This window comes from Chiloscyllium punctatum, chromosome 7 (genome assembly GCF_047496795.1).
Source record: "Chiloscyllium punctatum isolate Juve2018m chromosome 7, sChiPun1.3, whole genome shotgun sequence".
Taxonomy (NCBI): domain Eukaryota; kingdom Metazoa; phylum Chordata; class Chondrichthyes; order Orectolobiformes; family Hemiscylliidae; genus Chiloscyllium; species Chiloscyllium punctatum.
Window position 1 is genome coordinate 83984462 of NC_092745.1, and position 21845 is coordinate 84006306.

A 21845-nucleotide genomic window follows, 5' to 3' on the forward strand; every position below is an offset into this window, starting at 1 on the left:
GTGGATAGAGTTTGTAAGAAGGCCAATGGAATATTATTGTTCATTAGCAGAGGGATTGAATTCAAGAGTCGTGAAGTGATGTTGCAGCTGTACAGGACTTTGGTTAGGCCACAGTTGGAGTACTGTGTGCAGTTCTGGTCGCCTCACTTTAGGAAAGATGTGGAAGATTTGGAGAGGGTGCTGAGAAGATTTACCAGGATGTTGCCTGGAATGGAGAGTAGGTCGTACGAGCATAGGTTGAGAGTTCTCGGCCTTTTCTCGTTGGAACGGCGAAGGATGAGGGGTGACTTGATAGAGGTTTATAAGATGATCAGAGGAATAGATAGAGTAGACAGTCAGAAACTTTTTCCCCGGGTACAACAGAGTGTTACAAGGGGACATAAATTTAAGGTGAAGGGTGGAAGGTATAGGGGAGATGTCAGGGGTGGGTTCTTTACCCAGAGAGTGGTGGGGGCATGGAATGCGCTGCCCGTGGGAGTGGTAGAGTCAGAATCATTGGCGACCTTTAAGCAGCATTTGGATAGGTACATGGATGGGTGCTTAATCTAGGTTAGAAGTTTGGCACAACATCGTGGGCCGAAGGGCCTGTTCTGTGCTGTATTGTTCTATGTTCTATGTTCTAATCTTATCTGTTTCAATGAGATCATCCCTCATCCTTGTAAACTCCAATGAAGAAAGGCCTAATGTGTTTCCTTTTCTTGATAAGTCAATTACTTCTTCTCAACAATCAGCCAAGTGAATCTCTTTCAAACAGTTTCCAATGCCAGTATATTATTTTTTAAATACAGGGACCAAACTGTACGCAGTATTCCAGGTGCAGCTACACTGGCATAGTCTATAGTTGTAACCAGACATCCTGCTATCAAATCCAACAACTGAGCAGTAAAGGCCAAAATTTCATTGTTAACAAAATGTTAATTAGCCTATATTTCTAATCAACCTGTTCAGAGATGTTATTACACACATCTGGGCAAGTAGGACTTGAACCCAATTAGTCCAGGGGTCGGGACACTACCACTGCACCACAAGGGGGACTACCCAAAACTTCATTAGTATTTTTAAATTATTTGCTACAACTGCATGCTGACTTGTGTTTCTTGCACAATAATACCCAGATCACTCTGAGCTGCACTGTGCTGGAGTCTCTCTCTCTCTGCTTCAATAGTAGTCTGCCTTTTTGATTCTTCCTTTTAACGAAGTTTCAGCAGACGTATTGAAGCCAGTTAAATGATGAACTCACATTTTCCTACATTAGATTCCATCCAGCTACTGAAGAACATATTCATTTGTAGAAAATAGCTAATGTAACTAAATAATTCAAGATTAAGAATCACCAAAATGCCTGGACTAACTCAGTCATTTTCATAGCATCTGCAAAAAGTCCTATTAATAAAAGCAATGCCACAATGTATTCTAGATGAGAATTTGATTAATAATGGCAAAGGAGTAGAACAATTTTGGGACCATTAATTCGAACATGATTCTGTTTTCATTGTCTCCATAATAACAGGTTTCAGTTTGCATCTCAAAGTTAATTTAAGCTGTCTGTCTGGACACAGATGATAAAATGAGTTTTAAGGTAGCAGCTGCACTTCAAAGCGTCCCAATTTCTGTGACTGACACTGTATGTTCAACAGCAGGAAGTGCTCCCCCTCCTGTTGCTTACAAATAAAGTAAGCTACACAATAAAATATGTATTTCATAGCTCTTTATCACATGGAACACTTAATTTGAAAGACAAGAACTTTTGAAATAAAATATTTGAAACAATGCTCTATTTGCTACTAGTGTTCAATTCTAATTGGATTATGTATAATTTTGTTGAGTTCTATGTATAGTTTTGCATGAATTGTATCAATTTAAAAGGTTATAGTATCTCAATGTGATGCAGATTCTACTTAAGGCACCTGTGTAAATGATCTCATCATGGGGATGGAAGGATCCTTTTTCATATTCTTTGTGCTGTCTGTGAAAATTATCTTGCCTGCATCGTACATTCTGTAATAAGGCAAAATCAAGACAAAAGCAATGAATTAAGTTGGCAGCATCTGCATTCTGCATAAATAAGTGCATCTTCTTAAACTTATTTATGATAGCTACAGAAGAGGCACCTGCCCAATTTCCAATTAATTCGGATTATAGATCAGCTCTTGAAACATTTTAAAAAGCACATCAGTCATAAAGATCCAAATTTTGTGCTATCAACTTTTTTACTGTTGTCCTATGTGAAATTGGAGCAAAAGGATTTCAAGGATTCATAAATTGGTAAAGCAATGTGAAATTAAAACATCTTATTTATGATCTAAGAATTGTTTTCCCAACATCTCACCAGATAGGAATACAGAAAAAGGAAAGTAAAACTACATATAAGTAAAACATATTTTTCAGATTTTTATGCATAATGTACCCAACTCAATTAAAGGAGCTGTTTTGGTAACAAGATAAAGAAGTTGATATTTCTGTGAATGAAGTCAAATAACAAGTGCTGGTGTAATTTATAAACATTTCGGTGCGACTTTTTTGAAGCTTTTTGAAGAAGTGACAAGGTTGATGAAGGCAGAGCAGCGGACTCTGTCTTTATGGACTTCAGCAAGGCATTCAACAAATTTTCACACAGTAGAGTGGGTAGTAAGGATGGATCACGTGGAATCCAGAGAGCTAGCCCATTGGCCTGAAGGTAGGAGATAATGGGTGGTGGTGGTGGATTATTTTTTGGACCGAAGGCCAGTGACCAGCAGTGTGCCACAAGGATCAGTGCTGGGCCACTACTTTTTGTCATTTATATAAATGATTTGGATGCAAATATAGGAGGAATGGTTAGTAAGTTTGCAGTTACATCAAAATTGGGGGTGTAGTTGACAGTGAAGAAGGTTATATCAGAGTACAACGGGACCTTGATCAGATGTAACAATGGGCTGAGAAGTGGCAGATGGATTTTGATTTTGATAAATAGAAGGTGTTGCATTTTGGTAAGGAAAATCAGGGCAGGACTTATACACTTAATGGTAAGGTCCAGGGGAGTGTTGCTGAACAAAGAGACATTGGGTGCAGATTCATAATTCCTTAAAAGTGGCATCGCAGGTAGACAGGGTAGCGAAGGTGATAATTGGTACACTTGCCTTTATTGGTCAGTGTATTGAGTACAGGAGTTGAGATGTTATGTTGTGACAACTTTTGGAATACTGTGTTCAATTCTGGTCTTCCTGCTATGGGAAGGATGTTGTTAAACTTGAAAGGTTTAAAAAAGATTTACAAGGATGTTGCCAGAGTCGAAGGTTTTGAGCTTCAGGGAGAGGCTGAATAGGCTGGGGCTATTTTTCTTGGAGCATCAGAGGCTAAGGAGTGACCTTATAGATGTTATAAAATCACAAGGGGCATGAATAGGATAAACAGTCAAGGCCATTTTCCCAGGATAGGGGAGTACAAAACTAGAAGGTATAGGTTTAAGGTTAGAGGGAAAAATTTTAAAAAGGAAGTGAGGGGTAACTTTTTCATGCAGAGGGTGGTGTGTGTATGGAATGAGCTGTCAGAGGAAGTAGTGGAGGTTGTACAATTGCAGCATTTAAAAGGTGTCTGGGTGGGTATATGAATAGGAAGGGTTTAGTGGGATATGGGCCAAGTAATGACAAATGGGACTAGATTAGTTTAGGATATCTGGTCAGCATGGATGACTTGGACCAAAGGATCTGCTCTGTGCTAAATTAAGGACAAGAAAGTTGCCTTTGGGATATGACTTTTATATGCTGTAGTACAAGTAGATACACAGCTAGAAATAATAAACACTATATTGGAACATAGAAACATGAGTAGGCCATTCAGCCCCTTCAGCCTGCCCTACCCTTCGATGAGATCATGGCTGATGTGTGGACTGACTCCATATACCTGGCTTTGTCCCATATTTCTTAATATGTTGACTAAACAAACAATTATCTACCTTATTGTTAAAGTTAACAACTGATCTAGCATTAATTGCTATTTATGTAAGGGAGTTTGAAATCTGCACCATCCTTGTGCTTTCTAACATCTCTCCTAAACAGTCTGGAACTACTTTTAGACTAAGCCACCTAAATCTAGAATCTCCAACTACTGGGGATAATTTATCTCTGTCCTGTTTTTCCCTGTAAATATCTTAATAACTATAAATATCAAACCTGAAGCTAAGTATTCATTGCCAAAGATGTGGTCATTAAGATGTTTAAATAGAGGAATCAATATTAATAAATACTTTTCAATACCTGGAGATATTTTACTGATGCTAAAACTCTTGTAGGTGAATTACTGCTATGTGGCATTTAAATATAACTACCAATATAAGTTCCTCCTTCCTCTATGAGGTATTTGCACTGTTATATCCTCAAGAAACATCTGATACTGAAAGGCAGTAACAAAGGTTATGGTCATCTAGATCACAAAGAATAGAAATTGGACTACAGGCTGTAGATCAGTCCATGATTATATTTATCATTGGTAGATGTATCAGCAAGTGATTCAGAGGATAAAGAAATAAAGAGAAAGGTTTGGACACTACTGAGCTAAAAAAAGTGTGGTCATAAATATATGAAAATAGATCAACTATTAGTAGATATATTTAAGTATACCAGCTTCAAATATGTATGTGAAGTACATTTTAACGACATCCAAAAGGCAACATTAAACAGCATACCTCTGGTGTGTTGGAAAAAAACAAGGTTTACTGATTATGTACATCAATTCATTCTCTGGGGATTCTGTGTCTGTGAAATGGAGATGATCCTTTGTGATGTGGTTAATTTCAGTTTCTTTTGTTACCAAATAGCGTGTAGCACCATCAACTTCTTTAGGTAGCTGGTCCTTCACTGGCATTATACGGATCATTGTTATCTGAAAAACAAAACAACTGAAGGATAGACTTTGCTATATGACTAAATGATAAGAACTCATTGGTGCGTCAAAAGACACAGGCTCCTGATAGACAAACAAAAGCATTGTTTCTTAAAGGAAGTCATAGAGCCATAAAGATGTACAGCATGGAAAAAGACCCTTTGGTCAAACTTGTCCATGCCAACCAGATATCCTAACCTAATCTAGTCCCAATTGCTATTACTTGGCCCATATCACTATAAACCCTTACTATTCATATGCCCATCCAAATGCCTTTTAAATGTTGTAATTGTACCAGCCTCCGCCACTTCCTCTGGCAGGTCATTCCATACACGTACAATCCTCTGCATGAAAAAATTGCCCCTTAGGTCTCTTTTAAATTTTTCCCCTCTCACCCTAAACCTATGCCCTCTAGTTCTGGACTCCTCCACTCCAGGGAAAAGAGCTTGCCTACATACCCTATCCATGCCCCTCATGATTTATAAACCTCCATAAGGTCATTCCTCAGCCTCCAACGCTCCAGGGAAAACAGCCACAGTCTATTCAGCCTCCTCCTGTAGCTCAAATCCTCCAACCCTGGCAACATCCTTGTAAATTTCTTCTGAACCCTTTCATGTTTCGCAACATCTTTCTGTTAGGAGGGAGACCAGAATTGCACACAATATTCCAAGACTGGCCGAACCAATGTCCTGTACAGCTGCAACATGATCTCTCAACTCCTGTACTCAATGCTCTGTCCAATAAAGGAAAGCATACCAAATGCCTTCTCCACTATCCTATCTACCTGCAACTCTATTTTCAAGGAATTATGAATATGCACTCCAAGGTCTCTTTGATCAGCACACTCCCCAGGACTTAACATTAAGTTTAAGAGTCCTGCTCTTATTTGCCTTTCCAAAATGCAGCATCTCACATTTATCTAAATTAAATGCCATCTGCTACTCCTCAGCCCATTAGCCTGCCCGATCAAGATCCTGTTGTACTCTAAGGTAACCTTCTTTGTTTTCCGTTACACCTCCAATTTTGGTGTCATCTGCAAATCTACTAACCATTTCTCCTATGTTCACATCCAAGTCATTTGTATAAATTATGAACTGCAGTGGACCTAGCACTGATCCTTGTGGCATACCACTGGTCACAGGCCTCTAGTCTGAAAAACAACCCTCCTCCAATACTCTCTGTTTTCTACCTTCAAGCCAGTTCTGTATCCAAATGGCTTGTTCGCCCTGTATTCCATGAGATCTAACCTTGTTAACCAGTCTATCAGAAGGAACCTATGCCAATTGGACTGCAATCAAATAATAGGAGAACTCACTACCACCATCTCAATGGTAACAAGGTATGGGGTAACAGCTGCTGACCCGGATAGTGGTCATTCATTGTTTCATGTCATTCAAGTATATTCCTCATCATTGTAACTGAAATCACATTACTATATTTTTAAATAAACTGCAGTTTTCACTACAGTTAAGTAGCTTTTTGGATATGGTAAGAGAGTCAATTGTGTGAACTGAAATCAGAGGTAAGGATGCACAATGTAGGAGACTTTCCATAATGGGTGGATGCTAAAACATCTATGTGATTTATGTATTCTGCTCAGTTCAAATTTTATGAAAGCCTGTTGGAACATGAACACATTATAATGAGAATGGTTAGGAAGATCTGGCTTTCTTAAGGTAAGACAATAAAGTTTTAATGAAACTGAAGTTTTCAACAAGTGTTGACAACACTGACAATTTTTTAAATACTACTGCCATTGAGGGGACATGGCTTCACTCTCTAGGTCAGCAGCTGTCATCCCTAGTTACCACTGAGTTGGTGACGAGTTCTCTTATTGACTGACTGCAGTCCACTTGGTGTAGGTAGACTCATATGCTGTTGAGGGCAGTGTTCCAAAATTCTGATCTAGTGACAATTAAGGAATGGCGAATTTCTACAGCGAATCCTGTAGGTACACGCACTGCTGATAACATGTCAGTGATGAAGGAAGTAAACATCTTTGGGAGCAAGTTACTGCAGATGCCGGAATCTGTACTGGAAACAAAAAATGTTGGAAAGCACAATGGGTCAGGCAGCATCTGGGGAATGAGTGCAAGTTAATATTTCAAGTTGAGACGGCCCTTCAGCAGTTGAGGTTTTTTGATATGGTATTAATCAAGCAGTCTGCTTCATCCTGGACAGTGTCCAAGCTTCTTGCATGTTGAATCTGCTCTCAGGGAGTATGCCACCACACTTGTTGATAGTGGGCAGGCTTTGGGGAGTCAGGAAAGGAGTTACTTGCTGCTCTCATCTGTTCTAGTAACCACAATATTGATATGGTGAGTCCAGTTCAGTTTCTTGTCAATGGTAAACCCCAAGATGTTGATAGTGAGGGATTCAGTAATAGTAATGCTATTGAATGTCAGGAGGTGCTAATTAGATTCTCAATTGTTAAAGATGGTGATTGCCAGGTACATGTATCTTACAAGTGGCAAGTATCATTTGTGAACCCAAGGTTGAATATTGTCCAGGTCTGTGGCCTTTGGGCGTGGACTGTCTCAGTATGAGAAGTCAAAAATGGTGCTAAACATAGTGCAATCATCAGCCAATATCCCCATTTCTGATCTTACAATGAAAGGAGGATCATTGTTAAAGCAGCTGCAAATAGTTGAGTTGTGGACACTAGCCTGAGGAACTCCTGCAAAGGTGTACTGGTGCTGAGATGACTGACCTCAAATATCCATACTAACTTCCTTTGAACTAAGTATTACATCAACCAGCAGCAAATTGGCCTCTGATTCACAATGATTCCAGTTTGCCAGGGCTGCTTGATGGCGCGTATTGTCAATTGTAGCCTTGATGTTAACAAAAGAACCTTTACCTAATCTCTGAAAATCAGCTCTTTTATCCATGTTTAAACTGACATTACACTGAGGCAGAAGCTGAAGTTGGTCCCTGATGGAACACAATTAAGCATCAGTAAGCAGGTTACTTCAAGCAAGTGCTTGGTATTGATGACTACTTCCTACACTTTACTAATGATTGCGAGTACACGGATGGAGCAGTAATTGGTTGAGTTGGAAAATTCATGCTTTTTGTGTGCAAGAAAACCTGAAGCAATTTTCCACATAGTATCCATACTGGATCTGATTGGGTTAGAAGAATGACTGGTTTTGGAACACAAGTCTTCATACAATTGCTGAACTATAGCCATGGTCCATAACTGTTGCAGTGTCCAATGTCTTCATGCATTTCTTTGTGTGCAGTAAATCAAATTGGCTAAAGACTGACATCAATGATGCTGGTAACCTCCAGAGGAGGAGGATGAGATGGATTGTCACATCTGGCTGAGACTCATTTAATCTGCTGCGCACCCCTACCATTGAGGAAGGAGAACCTTATGGACTCTGATCCGCCAGTGAGTTGTTCAATTGTTCACCACCAATTATGATTTTGGTTGTGTGATTGATTAGCTCTATCACTTATTGTTAATTCCATTTGGCATACAAATAGTTTTGTGTTGAAGCTTCACTGGGTTAACACTTCATTTTTAGATGTCTGGTGCTGCTCCTGGTATGCTCTTCTGTACTCTTCATTAAATCACAGTTGATCCTCTGGCTTGATGGCTATGGACATTGCTGCTGATAGTCGATAATGCCTCACTTTTGTCTTATGATGCTCGACCTATTTGAAATTTATCCCACTCAGCATGGTGATAATGACACACAGCTCCACAGAAGGTATCATTAATGTGAAGGTAGGATTTAATCTATACAAGGACAGTACAGTGGTTCCTCCTACCAAAAATACTTTGGACAGATGCATCTACAACAGGCAGATTGGTGAGGATGGGATCAAATAGATTTTGTCTTTTAGGGCTCGACTAACTTGGTTAGTAATGATATTGCTAAGACACTCATGGTGATGGACATTGAAGCCACCCCATCCAGAATACATTCTGCATTGTTGCCACTCTAAGTGCTTCCTCCAAGTGCTGTTCAATATGTAACTGACTCATTTGCTGAGGGGGATAGGAAATACATTGTAGTCAGCAGGACGATTCCTTGCCCATGTTTGATCTGATGATATGAGATTTCATGGGGCCTAGAGTCAAAGCTGATTACTCCCAGGCAACATCAGTGGGGTAGGACATACCCAGGGATGGGTGATGTTGGTGTCTGGGACAATGTCTGTAAGGCATAGTTCCCTGAGTATGACTATATTAGGTTGTTGCTTTACGAGTCTGAGATAGCTCCCCCAATTTTTTCATAGCCTCCCAGATAATAGTCAGGAGGACTTTGCAGGGATGAAAGACTGTTGTCATTTCCAGTGCCTTTGTTGAAGACAGGGAGTCCATCAGTTTCATCCCTTTGAGACATTTTAGCACTTTGATATAACAGAGTGTCCTGCTAGGCCATATAAGAGGCCAGCCAACTACAGTCATGCTACTTTTGTGCTACTGCATTGATAACATAGAAATGAAAACCTTTATTGGATGTCTCAGGGTGACAGTAATATTAAATATTCAAGAAAATATCCGTAGAACATGATGAATACAACATAGAAAATGCTGGAGAAACACAGTAGGTCTGCTAGTATCTGTGGAGAGAGAGAAACAGAGTTAATATTTAGAGTCTGATATGATTCTTTTTCAGAACTTCTTCTGTTTTCTCTCTACACCGATACTGACAGATCTGCTGAGTTTCTCCAGCACTTTATTTTCACATTTCCAGTATCTGGCTTTTATTATAGAGAATAAGGCATAATATTTATCACAAATTACCTATTTAGACTCCTGGTTTGTACTGGTAGAAATTGGTCAGCATAGTTGATGAATTTCTTTGTTTACTAGCCAAATAGATATCAAACTGCAGAATAAAAGCTTTTTAACTGAACCAAGTGGAAAGAAGATGGCCATGGATCTTGTCTGGAGTTTTGTTGCTGTATACTTTTATTCAATTAATCATTTAAAATGTATTCAAAAGATCTGATGTCACTGGAAAGATAGGCTATTTATTGCCAATCCTTGATTAAAATTTGAGAATGTGGTGGTGAACTGTGTTACAAAGCTGATCCCTTTTTTCTAAAAGCTATTTCTTTTCTCAACGTTACTCTGCCCTTTATGTTTTTTCAGAGGGGACGTAAACTGGCCGGGCTCCAATTAGACTCATTTGGTACAGAGATTAAAAGGATCTTGAGAGGCCTTTTGGTTATATGTAAGTGAATGAGACTTCAGGCCAAAGTGGTCATGTTTCAGAACTGACCTGCAGAATGGAAGGGGAGTGGTCAGCTCTCTAGCTGAGCAGTTCAGTCCAGAACTAGTTGGAAGTTCAACAGTAAGCTGTGTGGAAACAGGCTGTCTCTCCTTCTGCCCTTCTAACTTCAACCTGTAAGCATTTGCTCCCTTTGTACTGTGTTTTAAAGGGGGATTTGCTTATTGGGACTGTTGTATATATTCAGAACAGTATAATTAAGTCTAGTTTGGATAGACTGAGTTCTGTAGGCATTCCTTATTCTGTTCTTTGTGTTTCATTGTGTAATTTTGTGAATAAATGTTTGCCCGTTTTAAAACCTAGTAGTCAACCTTGCTAACTTATTCCGGATAATTTTCACTGTACACTTACTGAAACAAATTGCAAAGTTATGGTCTGGGCTGCCTGCTTAAGAATGTTTTGAGTGGTCTGGCCTAGTCCATAACAACTATGATACTCCAATTGCAAAGTAGAAACATGTTGAATGGGAATCTGCAGAATCACTCCTATAATGTAAATTAATTTGTCTATGATCCAAATAGAACAAGTGCAATGCAAAATGGTTATCAATTGAGCAAATAAAATTGTCATGAGATCCTTGACTGGCCTAATGAAATGTATAATATCCTATATCTATACATTATCATTCAACAAAGCCAATATCATTCATGCTTTCTGCTAGTTTTAATCTCACTGTTTAATATCTTGTACAAACATTCCATCATGATATTCCCCAGATGAGAAAACTTTGACCTGATCAATACAGAAAGAGATAATTTGGTCCTCTGCATCAACACAAAATAGAGCGCAACAATAGTTTAAATTTAGTATTAAACAAGTGAAGATTGTTTTATATTTACTGTAAAAAATCAAACATGTTTTTGCTTAAAGTTGCTACATTTGCAGATTACGTAATTAGTCTCAATACAATGTGGCACCAACAACTGCTTTTACATTATCATCTTTGTACATTTAAAATCTCCTGTTCTCCTAAAATGAGGAAGGAAGATGTTAATATTCCCTTAGTCTTCAGGCATTCTTACAAAATGTCCTATAGTTTGAAGCCTTTTGAAAAATAATTTTCAGTAAATGAGTTAAAGCTTGCCTGAGGGTCTGAAAGGTTTGGAGGCTCATGGCTATCCCACAGAATAAATTCAAACAAATCCTCAAAAATTTCGACCCCAGAATGACGATAATAAATCAGACCACGGAACAGATCCCTCTGTAGAAAACTAGTCACAGGATGACCTGTAGAAATAAAATTAGTGAAATGCTAAAGAAATACATTGGTTTCTACATGTAAAGAATGGATACAAAAAAATGATATAAAGTACAATATATAAATATGTTCAGCATGTATGTGTTTTATATTACTCCAGACTTTCTGGCCAGATGGAGCTAGTTACTAGAAGTATTTGCCAGTAATAATAAATCTCATTTAACTCAAGTGAGCTGCAAACAATGAAGAAAAGCACTCTGGCTTTTTCCCTTCCTGTATTTATTTCCTTTGTTTATTCTAAGGAGCTGTGAAGTAATTCTGACATTGCATCGCATCTCTAAATTATTCTAATGGTATAAGAGGCCACTATTTGAAAAACAAACAGCTGCAACATAAAGCACCAGGAAAATACACAAGAAGAACAAATGTTACAAGCTGTGCCATTGGCACAGTGGTATGAAAGCATTTGATAAATTCTGATTTACAGGTAGATCAAAATTCCCACAGAGCTTATTGATGTCCTTTTATGGCCTACAGATATGCACACACTGGAAACATTGGTTCATCAAATCGAACCTGAATAACAAGACATATTGATTTTTAAAAGTGTATTGGACTTCTAGGTGAAAAGATTTTACTGCATTACTGTTTTCTACTCTTTATTACCTCCTCAAGTAATTCAATAATATGTCAGACAAGATTTTTCCCTTTGAAATCCAATGCCGATTATTTATGATACTTTTCATATCTTGATGTTCCGCTATTCTCTCCATGGTAACATTTCCATTGTTTATCTTACTAATGAGGTTACGCTGATGGTCTATAACTCCCTGGACTTCTGTCATCTTCTCAAATGTTGAAATTACATCAGCTGTCCACCAGCCCTCTTCACTGCATTTTTTTTCTAATAAATTATTAAATTTGTTTAGAAATGCCTCTGCTATCGTTTGCCCTATTTCATTCAAAATACATGGACAGGTTCCATCAAGAGCAAGGGGTTTATGCTATGAGATTGATATGTTTATTCAATACATCATTCATTTATTACCTATCTCATTTCTTTGCTAGTGATTCAATATCATGTTTACTTGTTCAATCTTCTTGGTATATACCAAAGGGAAATAATGATTTCATATATCAGCAAGCTCTTTCTCATTATCTGTGGTATTATTATATTTACCTCATAATGGTCCCTTTCACATCACAGCGTTCCTTTTTATTCTTGTGTTTGTAATCTGTCAGATTCAATCTTTGTAGCTGAATATCTCATTTGCATGATAGTCTACAGCTCTTGCCTATCTAGGAGTTGGAGGAGGACTATGAGAAAGAAGAAGTAAAAAGAAATCGTAGCAATGGGAACCTTTTTCAAATGCTCTACTTTGTTTCATCCCCATTGCCCTGGGGATCTTCAGATCAATGATGTCATCAACTTTTATGAGGAAGGAAGCATGTGAATTTAATGATTAGCTGGATGTCTGTTGGAAGGAATTACATCTATGATGAGTGGAAACATGGTTTCTAGTCACACCATCAGATGGCCTCATGCATAGAGTCGCAAAGGAGTGCCACAAGAACCAGGATTGATTACATAGATGTTTTTAAAAATCATATTTCCATGCTGTATAGTTCAGACGGATTTTAATTGAGGTAAATATGAGGTGCTGAATTTTGGAAAGGCAAATCAGGGCAGGACTTATACACTTCATGGTAAGGTGATGGAGAATGTTGCTGAACAAAGAGATCTTGGAATGCAAGTTCATAGTTCCTTGAAAGTGGAGTTGCAAGCAAATAGGATAGTGAAGAAGGCACTTAGGGCTTGCCTTTATTGGTCAGATCATTGAGTAGAGAAGTTGAGAGGTCATGTTGCGGCTGTACATGACATTGGTTAAGCCATTTTTTTGGAATAATGCATTCAATTCTGGTCTCTCTGCTATAGGAATGGTGTTGTGAAACTTGAAAGGGTTCAGAAAAGATTTACAAGCATGTTGCCAGGGTTGGAGGGTTTTTGCTATAGTGGGAGCTGAATAGGCTGGGGCTATTTTCCCTGGAGTGAAGGCTGAGAGGTGACCTTATAGAGGTTGACAAAATCATAGAACATAGAACATTACAGCGCAGTACAGGCCCTTTGGCCCTTGATATTGTGCCGACCAGTCATACCAATCTGAAGCTCATCTAACCTACACTATTCCATGTACATCCATATGCTTGTTCAATGACGACTTAAATGTACTTAAAGTTGGCGAATCTACTACCATTGCAGGCAAAGCATTCCATAGCCTTACTACTCTCTGAATAAAGAAGCTATCTCTGATATCTGTCCGATATCTATCATGAGGGGTGTGGACAAGGTGAATAGACAAGGTCTTTTCCCCATGGTGGGTGAGTCCAAAACTAGAGGGCATAGGTGTAAAGTTAGAAGGGAAAGATTTAAAAGGGACCCAAGAGGCAACATTTTCATGCAGAGGGTGGTGCATGTATAGAATAAGCTGCCAGAGGGAATGATGGAAGCTGATTCAATAACACTATTTAAAAGACATCTGGATGGGTACATGAATAGGAAAGGTTTAGAGGGATATGGGCCAAATGCTGGCAAATGGGACCAAATTAATTTAGGATATCTGGTTAGCATGGCGAGTTGAACCAAAGGGTCTGTTTCTATGCTGTACAGCTCTATCACTCTGTAATATGTTCAGGGACGTGACGGCACACCTCTGGAGCTGGTGCGACTTGAAGTCAATTCTTCTGACTCAGAGGCAGGGACATTACTATTGTGCCAAAAGAGCTGTAGTACAACATAGATACTTTATAGTCAACCTGTTCAGAAATGTCACGATGCAACTCTGGAACAGATGGGACTTGAACCTGAGCCTAAGTGGCACAGAGATGGGACACTGAAATTGCAGATTTTGTCAGAAAGAAAAATCCAAAATTAGGGAAACTCAAAAAAATGTACCAGGAAGATAATATCAAGAAGGACGTGGGATAAAAGTTATAAGTTTGAATTGTCCTCTGAGGTAAAAGCCTTTTTCAGCACTAAAACATTGGAATCCCAGTGCATTGTAGATCAAAGGATTAGCACAGAAATGACTAAATTGCAATTATTCTCTGATAATTAATATACATAATACTGGAATGTGCCAAATGACAATTTTGTCATATAACCTGATCCAGTTCTCTTTTGGTAGTACTTGAACTAATATGTGTATTTGCTGGGTACAACCTCCAATGATTTAATAAAGTTTTTACTAGGAAACGCTATGGAATTTCTATGATCAAAAGTCAAATACCTGAGAGATTCAAATGCAGTGCTGGAAGACCTGAGATAATGTTGCTGATATAAAAGTAGGGACATCTCACCAGTAGGAGAAGAGAATACAAACTGTTCATTGAGATTCACAGAATGATCTTTCTGATTTCTGATCTGTTCATTAAGAACATTTTATTAATTACATCAGCACTTACCCAGTCGATCTGATGAAGTTTTTTTCACAATCTCTCCAGCTTTCGGTGGAACTATAATCTTGTACAATATGTAATCATCACTTGAATCCAAATCGGAAGACAGTAGCATATGGTTTTCTATTAATATAGATGCTCCTTCTGCTAGTTCAAAAGCAAGGTTGTTAATTAAGAAGGGAGGGCTGTCATCTTTGGGCAAAATGTTAATTGGAAACTTGTGTCTAGTAGTGTGTTTGCCATCGAAGATTCGGAATACAATATAATCTTTGGTCGTATCACTATCATCATGGTAATAGTGCACAACTCCTTCCTTAATGTCCTCAATGGTGCACATGAATCCTTTGCCACCTGATCATTGTGAAGTCAGAAAGAGAGAATTGCTATGACATATGAATTTAGCAGAGACAAATCTTATGAATATTTCACATTTCGTCCCAGTACATCAATCCTTTTGTAAGCCCTTTTCTACAATATTGTTATTTTGTCAATTTATTACTAGCCTCTACAATGTGGGTTTAAAAATATTCAGTACGATCAATGTCACAGTTTGCAATTGAAAGGACAAGTAACCTTCAATTCAATAGCATGTTCCCCATTACCATTATCCTTCACCAAAATCACCATGTAGTCTTATTCTCAGTTCGAAAACAAAATTACAATAATGCAAACAACTTTCAAATGTATTTGGATGGTGATAGATCATTGTTAAAATGCTTAGTTTTGTTTTACCTCTTATTGTGAGCCATCCATGCTGGAGTCCTTCCACTGCTATTAAACGTACATCATTAATATTATCATTGTCTACGATCTGAAAATTTTCCCAAGTAATTGGTCGAGATTGACCTTCCAGTAAGTCCAGACCTTCATGGGTCAAGAATATTTAAATGAGAACATTAAACAGGAGAAGGGATTCCAAAGCCAGCAAGCTGTAATTAGTAATAGGTATGGTCATGTGCATATAGTAATGATATAGTAATCTGTGGGCAGAAGTAATAACTTAGATAAAATGGGTTTAATTTTACATCTGGGCAAGGATGAGTTTCCAAATCTATTTAAATCTCACCGTGAGTTCAATTCCCAACAAGCCGGTTGAAAATTCTAATCCCATTTTAAAATTTGTAAATCTAAAGCTGGTAATGATAAAAATGACCATGAAGCTGGTTAAAATCAGGTTAACTTCTCCCCAGTTCAGGCAGCATCCAAGTAGCTTCGAAATCGACGTTTCGGGCAAAAGCCCTTCAGATGAAAGTTTGAAAGGCATCCTGATGAAGGGCTTTTGCCCGAAACGTCGATTTCGAAGCTACTTGGATGCTGCCTGAACTGCTGTGCTCTTCAAGCACCACTAATCCAGAATCTGGTTTCCAGCATCTGCAGTCATTGTTTTTACCTCGTTAACTTCTCCCCACCTCAGTTCACAAATGCAGAAGCCAAATGATTTTCTTTTACTTTAAAAATATAAATGAATGACAACAATAGTGTAATTTCAAAACACATACCCATGTTCCAAGAAACCCTTGGTGCATTTGTCTCTGCTGTTCTTATTGAAAAATGAACCATGATAGTAGCACTGACTTCAAAAAAAGTGTCTATTACTTTAAAATCAACCTATGATAGACCAGAAAAGAAATAATATTGATCATGTAGGATTGCTTTCATATAAAGACTTTAACATTTCTTAACTGAATTTTATGCTTGCCTTGGTGCTGGCGAATGGAATATTTTTTCACCTTGTATCAGAATCAGGCAAACTGAAATTAAGTTAGCACAGGAACAAAAACAGAAATTGCTGGAAAAGCTCACAAGTCTGGCAGCATCCATGAAGAGAAATCCAAGTTAATGTTTCAAGTCCAGTGACCCTTCCTCAGAACTACTCAGGAGGAAGGGTCACCACACCTGAACCGTTAACTCTGATTTTTCTTCACAGATGCTGCCAGACCTGCTGAGCTTTTCCAGCAATTTCTGTTTTTGCTCCTGATTTACAGCATCTGCGGTTCTTTCAGTTTTTCTTAAGTTAGCATAGTTAGCATAGTCGGTGGAAGTAAATAAAAATCCCAATGCAATGTCACAACAGTATGCTACAATTTTCTACCTCTGGAGAATTTTTTTTGAGTAAGCCTTTTAAAATTGAACTAATTCTTTTTGTATAGCTCAATTTTAGATTTACGACTGGTTAAATTACTTCCACTTAGCAAAATCAGAAGTCAGAAAAATATATCCATTTTATTAATCTGGGATGACATTTGAAGCTCATGAATTATGTTTAGTTTAATCTGAATAGCGCATTCTAAAAATTACCTTTCACATGTTCAATTTTCAAATTTGGAATTTCCAGTATGTTTAAAGAAAGGACTTTCAGTATATTGGTAACAGATGCAAGTTTGGTTGTTTTTTTTCTCCTGTTCAAACAGAAGTACCCGAGAGAAGTTAAGATGAAACAAATTGTAACTGATCACATGGCATCAAGAAGCGATTTTCAAATCCTTCAGCTTGTAGAAGGGCAGAACGATGGCTCAGTGACTAGATTAGATTCCCTACAGCATGGAAACAGGTCCTTCGGCCCAACAAGTCCACACTGACCCTCTGAAGGGTAATCCGCCCAGACCCATTTTCCTCTGACTAATGCACCTTGCACTATGGGCAATTTAGCATGGCCAATTCACCTGACCTGCACATCTTTGGACTGTGGGAGGAAAACCGGAGCACCCGGACGAAATCCATGCAAATATGGGGAGAACATGCAAACTCCACACAGACAGTCGCCCAAGGCTGGAATCGAACCTGGGACCCTGGTGCTATGAGGCAGCAGTGCCTACCGCTGAGCCACTATGCCACTATGGATAGCAGTGGTTAGCACTGCTACATCATAGTGCCAGGACCCGGGTTTGCTTTCACTCTTAGGTGACTGTCCATGTAGAGTTTGCATGTTCTCCCCTTGGGTGCTTCCTCCAGGTATTCCATTTTCCTCCCACAGTCCAAAGGTGTGCTGATTAGATGGATTAGCCCTGCTAAATTACCCATAGTGTCCAGGGAGGTGCTGGCTAGGTGGATTAGCTATGGGAGATGCAGGGTTACAGGAATAGGATAGTGGGTGGGATGCTCTTCAGTGGGTGAGTGTGGACTTGATGGGCTGAGCGGCTTGCTTCCACTTTATAGGAATTCGATGATTCACAAAGGAAGGGAAGAATGAGGAAATGTTGATTTCCTGAGTTTTTAGATCCTGGGAATAAATGAATTGGGAGTTTGTGATTTATTTTTAATGTGTTTTTGTGTGCCTTCCAGAGCACTTCAGTGAAGTTATAGCAACAGACCTCAAAACTTTGAGCTGTAGTGTGAGTGCAGGACAAAGGAAGACACTCTGGGTGGCAAAATCAAACCTATGGATGAAGTAAAATGGAAATTCTATGCTTAGTGTAGAATATCTGGATACAAATTAACTCAACGTACCTCATAATTCCTCCTTTCAGTATAACTAATGTTAGGAGGTTGATATGCTATTTTCATTTCATATAAATCCTGCCAGCTGAAAGATGTGATGGATTTGGTGTGGTCATCCAGGTGAGTTAAGTATCCTTCTATAGGAGGGTTGGTGATGTTGAAAACCAGCCTGTCCTTTGGTGTTTCATCATCGTTTGCATCAATAGCTGCAACGCTCAATGGTGTCAGAATGAATTGATCAACCTCCAGGATGTACATTGACATGAAGGCAGCTTTGGGTTGCTGATTTGGAACTGCACCTTTAATGTTAACTTGAATCCAAGCATTTTCCACCTGTCAACAAACACTTTGCATATTCAGTATTTGGTTCATTTCAAACAAATTACCAATTCCCAACCTCAGATTTATGCTAAAATTCATAAGCATATTATTACAGTCAATCATCTTCAAGAACAAAGAACATTTTCAACAAGATTGCTGTATCAAGGCTGCATCTTTCCAACATTACACAATATTAAAATCAATTGGATATCACTGGAAAAGTATTCCACAACCATAAGATGTAAGCTACATTAGTAAAGTCTTGAGTCTGAACTGAAAGTTCATTGCAATCTTTTTTTTATTTACTTGTGGGACATGGGCATCCCTGGCTGGGTCAGCATTTATTGCCCAATCCTAGTTGCCCTTAGAAGGTGGTAATGAGCTGCCTTCTTAAACCACTGCAGACCACATGCTGCAGTTTGACACAATCCTCCTAGGGAAGGAATCCCAACATTTTGACCCCGCAACTGTGAAGAAACAGTGACAGATTCCCAAGTCAGGGTGGTGAGTAACTTGGAGGTGAACTTGCAGGTGGTGGTGTTTCTAAAAGGAAGTAGTTGTGGATTTAGAAGGTGCTGCCTGAGGATCTTTGGTGTGTTTCTACAGTGCATCTTGTAGATAGTACTGCTGCTACTGATTATTGGTGGTGGAGGGAGTGGACACTTGTGGATGTAGTGCCAATCAAGAAGGCTGAATTGACTTGGATGGTGTCAGGCTTCTAGAATGCCGCTGGAGCTGTCGTCATCCAGGTGAGTGGAGAGTATTCCATCACACTCATAATTTGTGCCTTGTAGATGGTGGACAGGCTTTGGGGAGTCAGGAGGTTTAGATTAGATTCTCTACAGTGTGGAAACAGGCCCTTCAGCCTAACCAGTCCACACCAGCCCTCTGAACAGTAAACCACCCACACCTATTTCCCTCTGACTAATGCACCTAACACAATGGGCAATTTAGCATGGCCAATTCACCTGACCTGCACGTCTTTGGACTGGGGGAGGAAACCGGAGCACCCAGAGGAAACCCACGCAGACACAGGGAGAAAGTGCAAACTCCACACAGACAGTCGCCCGAGGCTGGAATTGAACCTGGGACGCTGGTGCTGTGAGGCAGCAGTGCTAACCACTGAGCTACCATGTCACCTCTGTAATTTATTCACTGCAGTATTTCTAGCTTCTGAGCTGCTTTTGTCGCTACTGTGTTTATATGATGAGTCCAGTTGAGTTTCTGGTCAATGATAACCCCCAGGATGTTGACAGTGGGGGATTCAAGGATGGTAACACCATTGAATGTCAAGAGGTGGTGGTTAGATTGTCTCTTATTGGTGATAGTCATAGTCTGGCATTTGTGTGGCATGAATCTTACTTGCCATTTGTCATCCCAAGCCTGGATATTGTCCAGATCTTGTTGCATTTGAACATAGACTGCTTCATTGTCTGAGGAGTCATGAATGATGCTGAACATTGTGCAATCATCGGCAACCATTCCCACTTCAGAACTTATGATGGAGGGAAGGTCATTGGTGAAGCAATTGAAAATGGTGGGCCTAGGACACTTCCCTGAGGAACTACTGCAGAGATATCCTGGAGATGACTGGCCTCCAACAACCATGACCATCTTCTTATGGGCCAGGTATGACTCCAACCATTGTAGAAGTTTCCCTCTGATACCCATTGCTTTCATTTTTGCTCATGATTCCAACCTCAGTCAACTGCAGCCTTGTTGTCAAGGACTGTAACTCTCACCTCACCTCTGGAATTCACCTCTTTTGTCCGTATTTGAACCAAAACTGTAATGAGGTCAGGAATTGAGTGGGTCTGGCAGAACCCAAACTGAGCATCACTGAGCAGGTTATTGCTGAGCAGCTGCTGCTTGATCACACTGTCGATGACACCTTCCACCAGTTTACTGTTGATCAAGAGAAGACTGATGGGGCAGCAACTGGCCGGGTTGGATTTGTCCTGCTTTTGACATACAGGGAAATTTTATATATTGTTGAGGATACACCAGTGTTGTAACTGGACTGGAACAGCTTGACTAGGGGAGTGGCGAATTGTGGAGCTCAAGCCTTCAGTACTATTGTTGGAATGTTGTCAGGGCCTGTAGCCTTTGCAGTATCAAGTGTCTCCAACCATTTCTTGATACTACGTGGAGTGAATAGAATTGGCTGAAGACTGGAATCTGTTATGCTGGGGACCATCGGAGGAGACCAAGATGGATCATCCACACAGTACTTCTGGCTGAAGATTTCTGCAAAACTTCAGCCTTATCTTTTGCACTGGTGTGCAAAATGTAGGCTGAAAAAGGTATCATTCAGTTATAATATCCTGCAGGATTGCATCTTGCATTCCTAATTGGCTACATTGCTAAATGAAAGTAGAAAATAGAAAGAAGTTTATAATTCAAATCCACCCAGGATTACAGTTATCATTGAGATGTACAATGATTCTCAGACAGCTGTTCTCGCCACATCCTGATACTCAAAATGTCATGTGCCCTACAGGCACTCTCTTTATCTCTCTCTCTCCATCAGCTTCACCTAACGATATCTCAAACCTGGCCTAGTTCTCAGTTCAATTTCTTTTTGTATCTCATTCGATGCCTCAACAAGAAAGTTTCTCTCTTTTCAGGTGCTGTGGAACAGCAGCTCATAGGTACCAACACTATTCTGGATCCATCATCTTCTCCTTTTCTCTTTGGCTGCATTGCTTCCTCTGTTCCCACTTCATGTATTCATGACACCCCTTGATCTTCTGGTTTCTGATGCTGAATGATCTGTGATTAGCAAAAATTCTTTTACCCTTTTTACACCTCCATCCCAATGAATTTCAGGCATGGTATGATATTGAACTCTTCTTCCATCACCTTTACCCTCAGGCCCACTTATCAAACAGATCCCTCTTTACTCTCTGTGTACCCTTTAACATTCTCCCTCCACCTGAACTCCTCCTCTGGCCTCTTGCTTGTCCTTGATCTACTCATTGAGAGTGATCTACATCACATCAGTTGCCTCAATTCCTCTACTTCCTTTACCCATTCTCTCTTAACTTGATGCACTCTGTTCTCTTAGCTCTAACCCTGACATTGTTATCAAATCTGTCCATAGGGTGCTGTTTGGCATCTAACGTGCTGACCTCTATCAGGAGAGGTGGAGAGCCAGTTCTCAGACATTTCCTCCTATCTCCTCTTGGATGAACATAGCACCACTGAACTCCAAGCTGTTATTTCCTGGACTGTCACTGACCTCATCTCCTCTGGAGTCGAGAGTGTAGTGCTGGAAAAGCAGCATCCGAGAAGCAGGAAAATCAATGTTTTGGGCAAAA

General features: G+C 39.5%; 1 protein-coding gene across 4 annotated transcripts in view; it reads right to left on the bottom strand.

Annotated features, from left to right (window-relative positions):
- Nucleotides 1–21845, bottom strand: part of frem1b (Fras1 related extracellular matrix 1b) — a 195636-nt gene that overhangs the window by 122093 nt on the left and 51698 nt on the right. For all 4 annotated transcript variants that reach the window (XM_072574234.1, XM_072574233.1, XM_072574232.1 and 1 more), the window contains 7 exons: nt 18214–18537; nt 16266–16374; nt 15499–15630; nt 14773–15117; nt 11197–11339; nt 4664–4860; nt 1908–1998 (listed from right to left, as the gene is read on the bottom strand). In XM_072574234.1, the coding sequence (XP_072430335.1) occupies nt 1908–1998; nt 4664–4860; nt 11197–11339; nt 14773–15117; nt 15499–15630; nt 16266–16374; nt 18214–18537 (1341 nt within the window). The remainder of the gene's footprint in view (nt 1–1907; nt 1999–4663; nt 4861–11196; nt 11340–14772; nt 15118–15498; nt 15631–16265; nt 16375–18213; nt 18538–21845) is intronic.